Source organism: Physcomitrium patens, chromosome 6, assembly GCF_059467195.1.
Source record: "Physcomitrium patens ecotype Gransden chromosome 6, ASM5946719v1, whole genome shotgun sequence".
Lineage (NCBI taxonomy): Eukaryota > Viridiplantae > Streptophyta > Bryopsida > Funariales > Funariaceae > Physcomitrium > Physcomitrium patens.
In genome coordinates, this window is record NC_143415.1 from 2,193,583 (window position 1) to 2,199,393 (window position 5,811).

Genomic DNA, 5,811 nt, shown 5'->3' on the forward strand with positions numbered 1-5,811 from the left:
CTATAGACCGGCCTAGACCAAGTTAGCTACATAGGCGTGCTCTCGGCTATAGACTAGGCAGGCTGGCCTACCATGACCCGCAATCCTCCCTTCCCGAGGCCGCGATGCGCGATCACGAGAGGGCGAGCTAGCGGGAGTGGACGGACATGGTGTTTGGCTCCTGCGACGATGGCACTCCAATTTTATTGTTATTTTTTCGAAAATCTTTTCGTTTTTTACAGTCCAGCGTAGTCGTTCAGATCAGTTGGCCACCTGTGCCGCCGATCCCACAATCCAAGTTCCATAACAAAAGGACCCGCTCGTGCCGCCCAATTTCACTTTTCTAACAACACTACATTACCTCGCAGCTTGTGGCAACCTTGTTCAGTGTGATCGTCCCTTTAACACCTGTTGTATCCCATCCCATCCCATCCCTATCTCCCATCTTCATCTCCTGCCCCGCTCGCTCTTCCCCTCTTCTCCACTTGTGATCATTGAGTGAGTTTCTGTGTGAGTTTCTGAAATCATCATTCAGGGTTTCCCGACCTGCTTGTCTAGAGTTTGTCGGAAGTAAGAGGAAGCTGTGTTAGCTGTATCTGTGAAGAACGTCGTCGGTCGCGTGGTGTTGTAACAAAAAGTCGATTTTGAGTTCATGTGGTGAGAGGAGGCTTGCGCCTGACGCGATCAAACTTACGGCTCGAGCGTAGGAGCGCATCTCTAGTATAGTCGCGTTGGGGTGGGTTGTCTTCGCTTGCGTCTCGGAGTTTGTGGTACGTGTCGAGGTTAGAGAGGGTGTGCGAGGGGTCCGCATCAAGCTGTGCCATCTCGCGAGGCGGTCAGTGCCAGTGCGAGAGGATAGCATTTTGATTGAGTGAAATTTACCGAGCACTCCCTGGGTACGTGATTCACAAAGAGTGTCTGTTAGGAACGGAGTGAGTAGTTCAAAGGAATTGGGTGATATATTTTAGTGAGGTAGTCGGCAGGATTGCACTCGGGAGAAGAGGTCGTGAGCACAAGAGTTGAGTAAGCTGCCCTCCATGCGGTTCTCACATAAAGGTTTGTACTCATCGCCTCCCCATTGTTGCGGATTACCATGCAACTCAGGTTCGCCCAGCTGTATGTGTTTAAGACCTCGGGCAACTTGGCTTGGAAAATTGCTGTCGTCAATCCGGACTGAAAGAAGTTTATGACTAGTAGTTCAAATTATGAGATATAAGGAGACTTTTTCCGTCGATTTGCTTCTATAAAATGCGATACAATCCACTTGTCTTGTCGACTAAGCCACGACATCGTTTTGAAGAATAGAATTGCGTGAAAAAAATGAAACAGCACGGATCTTTTCATCTCTTACAAGTACTTGGATCGAGGATGTGCACTGGTCGAAAAGGTAGTCATCATCATTTGTATTAACCGTTTGTTTTTACGGAAACGCTAGTGTCGAAATCGGTGCTGGCGGTTGATTTTATCACTGTGGACGGCGAATATTACCGACTGCCGACCTTTCCGCTAGTGAAGCAAGGCTTCGAGTTAGGTTAGAGATGATCCAGTGGGTGCTTCAATAATTCCCGAAAAGCTTAAATGGGATGATGTAACGTATCACCGGCACATAATCTCGTGTTTCCTACACAAGGTTATGAACACATCTCAGGCTAGTTTTTAGAGTAATCGTCTAGAGAAAGATGAGAATGTGACGAAATGTGTTCATAACCTTGTGTAGGATACGCACAAGTTTTCAGGCTTAACAACACACATCCGCTGACAAGAGAGTATCTAATATCTGAAACCGAAGTTGAAGAAGTTTGCCACGAAATTGGTCATGATGATTGCAACCTCACCTCTTAAGTCAGTGTGCTTGTTTAGAGCAGACCTCTAATCTCAGGATGAAAGCGTTTAGTAGAAGTTCCTACAGAATAGATGATATGAAGTACAACCGCCACCAAGAAAGATCAGTTTGGAGTGTTGCGCATTGCACACGGAATTAGTTTCTCAACTATCCTTAGAAAGACTATCTCACAGAGAAGCACCGAAGCCAAGCAGAAGGTAGATGCGTGCGTGGCCACCTCAGATGACTGCTACACGAACTGCCCTGTTCTCATGATCCAACACCGGAGGAGAACAGGCTGAGTAGAAGTTATTTTCGCCTTCTACTACCATGTTAAATTCTAATGTTTTTCTTCCGCTAGCTTGCCGTCTTGAGGTGTGGGTCTTATGCCTTTGAAGGTAATCACGCCAAAACTATGATCGTGGAAGAACATGCCATGGCGATGCAAGAGAAACAATCACTAGTAGTGTGAACTCCGCCCAAACCAGTGATCGTGCGTCGGGCTGAGAATTTATCCCTGTTTGAAGTCATGACCTTGACCGGGTGATAAGTTTCTGTTTGGATCCGATGCTTGACGCACTAAACTAATCAAGATCGTTCTAGCCTTGATTCTTGGCAGCGCCTGAACTCGCTGAGTCCCCATGAGGATGCTTACAGGGCCACATTTGGTCGATGCGAGCTAGTTAGTTTTGCGACATAATTGATGTGCGACTTTTCATGTGGGTAATGTTTAGTCTTTTCTTGATGTAAGGTCGCAGTGAACTGAAAGAGAGAGGTGACTGAATGTTTTCAGGTCTATGGAAATGAGATAGTGGTTAACATTTATTGCTGTAATGCACTGCTTGATGATTTCGTATTTTGCGAATGCAGCAGACAGAGCCACGCCTCTCAAATCGGTCGCGCCCTACCAAGTCGACAAGATGAGCTACAACAACAATAACAGCAGCAATGTGGCGATTCCAGTGGGGTTCCGATTCCACCCTACGGACGAAGAATTGGTCGGATGGTATCTGCACAACAGGGTCACTGCGCCGCCACCAGAGCCCAGGGAGGACGACCAGAGGATCATCCGCGAGCTCGACCTCTACAAACATGAGCCCTGGGATCTCGCAGGTGAACAGATACTGCTTCATGATATAAAGCTTTATTTTCTGATCTCACGAGTCCAATACCTCTCTTCATTGTATCTGTACGGGAAATGTAAAGGGAATTTGCAATAGGACACGATATTGAGCTCCTGGTTCCGTTCAGATTCTCGAAACTAGCAAGATCATCACACTCAAGTGCCAACCTGAAGCACGTGCATGTACATTGTAATCCAAGGAAGAGTATTGGGCATTGCTAACTGATAGCGTCCATTGCAGAGGTATGCAAGATTCCAGGCGACCATTCCGTGAACCAGAACAACTGGTACTTCTTTAGCCATAAGGACAAGAAGTACCCCACCGGCAACCGCGCCAACCGTGCAACCAAAGCGGGGTTTTGGAAGGCCACAGGGCGGGATAAGTGCATCCAGACCAGGTATTCTGTGGGAATGCGCAAGACTCTGGTGTTCTACAAGGGCCGGGCGCCTCATGGCCAGAAGACCGACTGGATCATGCACGAGTTCCGTCTAGACGACGGCAACCAGGCATTCCGCGGTTTCGATGTACGTCGCCGTTCCACATTTCCAACCCCCTCACAGTGTTCGTGTCCCTTTCGATCAGTGTTGCATTACCAGAAAGCTTGCCTCGGAGATGCTCCCAGATTTTCTGGATAACGTTTTTCGATGTTCGTTGGTCATGGCTGCTTACACTTAGTAGAAGATCCACTTAGTTTGCTCCCTAAGGAGACTAATTGATGGGTCCTGCTGAACTCTGAGCAGAACTGCGCTTTGATTAGCGTGATCGATTATGTCCCCCGTTCTCAAGTGACTCCAACAAGGTCTTTTAGAGGATGCCTTGCTTTTCTAAACTGCAATGATTGATTGGGTTCCCGATTAAGGAAGGTATTAACAATCAGTTTCAATTTCTCTTTTGTTCTCCAGCAAGCTAACCGTGTCGTGGAAGCTCAATGGGGTGTCTACTTCCCCTTCCGCTTGGTTAAGATATCTATGTAGAATATTCCGTTGTTACATTCCTTGAAATACCTTCTGTTTGACGCCTGTAGCTCCGGTGACGACCTTTGACCATGTATACTACAGCAAGGGACTTAGAGAAAATGGCATTAATTTTATATTGATTTATATTCCAGTATGTAGGTGCTCATGAGATTGCCTGTGTTAACACTTCAAACCTCTGGCTCCAGTTGAACTTACAAGAGTCTTGTTTCCGCGTGTACAGGAGGCGGGCGCGTGGGTGGTTTGCCGCGTTTTCAGAAAGACCAAAAACATCAAGACGAAGGGTGACGATACCCCTTCAACTTCCATGGAAGAGGACCAGCACATCGCTCTGCAGCCCGACATCACCGATTCCCCGGAGAAATTTTCAAGTGATGGAGGGGAAGATGGGAGAGATGTGGACTACCCACCAACAAATATGGTTCCGAATCATATTGCCAATTACGATATGCATTGCAAGCAGGAGCTCTTCCCGGTGAACGAATTCAGGAACCTCCATCACAACCTGCCTGTGCACCTTGATAACCATGGGATTGAAGCTATATTGCCTCAGAGTGTCGCCCCTCACTCGTTGTTCAGGATCACTGCTGCCTCCACACGGTCCAACTACAGCGCTATCCACCTTCCATCGTCCGATTTCGATCAACAGATGCTGCAGCACATGGGAACAGGCTCCTCGGCTGCAGGTTTATTCTCCCCTATGCCGAACAATGCTTATCATGCGATTATCGATGATCATCCTCCGAGGCCGCACATCCGCGGAATGGGATACAGGAACAGCTCGGAAATATTGAATGGTCTTGCAGAATTTCAAAGCTTTGGTCACCCGGCTCTGCAGGGCGACCAGACGCTAACGGATGTTGTTTCCCGCCCACTGGAGCGTCTGCAGCAGTTGCAGCAGTCGACCAGCGACCTTCTTAGCACCAACTCAGTCCATGACGTGATTCACAATTTCGGAATGCCCAGTCTCTCTTGGCAAGCTCGACCTCAGAGTCACTTTGTGGAATTCTGCACCAACCCTGACTCGATTAACTCACACAGCTCAACGTTTTTGTCATCCGGGGAGTGAAGGACGTGACAGCGACGCGCCTTATCGACGCTGAAGCTGAAAGAAGAGTACATTATTATTATTCAAAGGGGGCTGGCAGGAAAAATTCTGAAGCAGCTGCAGAAGAGCAATTTTGATGATGTATCTTTAGGAGACACCAAACGGACAAACTTTGTGTTGCACTATTACAGATCCTGATCATGTTACTCCCCCTACTCTGGCCGCAAAGTTTAAGATAGCAGGCATGCAGAAAAGATAACCATGTGTTCACTCTGCATGACATTCGATCCCTGATTTGTGACTCATAGCCAGTCATGACACCCCAACTAACCTAACCAGTTAGTGTTAGAGAATCAACCACCAAGATTTTTGCTGTGTACGGCAATGTTAGAACTCTCCGAGGTAGAAGATGAGAGTGAAGGATTCATTCTGAAACAGCCATTTCAAATAAACTGTTGATAATTGTACATATATATATACACTTCACTCTGTCTTCGATAGCTCATGCTTCAAGAAAATATATTGTTCAAATGTGTTTGATACGTATTGTGTATGGTCGCTAGTCCAGCCACATGTCGACAAGTAAACCTGACATGACGAGGCTATGCTATCACTGTTATGCTCGGATGGGTTTTCACTGCAGGGATTCAGTTCCAGAGGACCAGCAGGGATAGCTACACATATTCTAGCCCAAGTCATGACCTTTCTTGACCACCAGATTGCAATGCCTGAATAACAGAAAATCTCTTTTTGTTCCTTCAGTCTCTTGTTGCGCTGCCTCCCGTCTTTGTTGAAGTTGTTACTGTGGTGCGCATTGCCACCCACCTTAGATTCTAGTAGTTGGTGATGTGCAGAGCCGATTGT

At 47.2% G+C, this 5,811-nt stretch overlaps 1 protein-coding gene across 2 annotated transcripts; it reads left to right on the forward strand.

The window, feature by feature from the left end:
• Positions 1-344: 344 nt before the first annotated feature.
• LOC112283365 (uncharacterized) lies at positions 345-5,447 on the forward strand. Of its 2 annotated transcripts, none has more exons than XM_024521960.3 (4): positions 345-1,035; positions 2,672-2,914; positions 3,166-3,449; positions 4,123-5,447. In XM_024521960.3, exons 1-4 carry the CDS (start codon positions 1,017-1,019, stop codon positions 4,966-4,968), a joined length of 1,392 nt encoding a protein of 463 aa, XP_024377728.1. In that variant the 5' UTR covers positions 345-1,016; the 3' UTR covers positions 4,969-5,447. The 2 variants fall into 2 exon arrangements, with proteins under 2 accessions (XP_024377728.1, XP_024377729.1); XM_024521961.3 differs by having other exon boundaries at positions 378-1,035; positions 2,675-2,914.
• The last annotated feature ends 364 nt before the right edge of the window (positions 5,448-5,811 follow it).

What these genes read in the sequence shown, in the direction of transcription:
- LOC112283365 (XM_024521960.3), top strand. An exon ending in TGAGCCCTGGGATCTCGCAG is followed by an intron (nt 2,915 to 3,165) that starts GTGAACAGATAC and finishes CGTCCATTGCAG; the next exon opens with AGGTATGCAAGATTCCAGGC. An exon ending in AGGCATTCCGCGGTTTCGAT is followed by an intron (nt 3,450 to 4,122) that starts GTACGTCGCCGT and finishes CCGCGTGTACAG; the next exon opens with GAGGCGGGCGCGTGGGTGGT.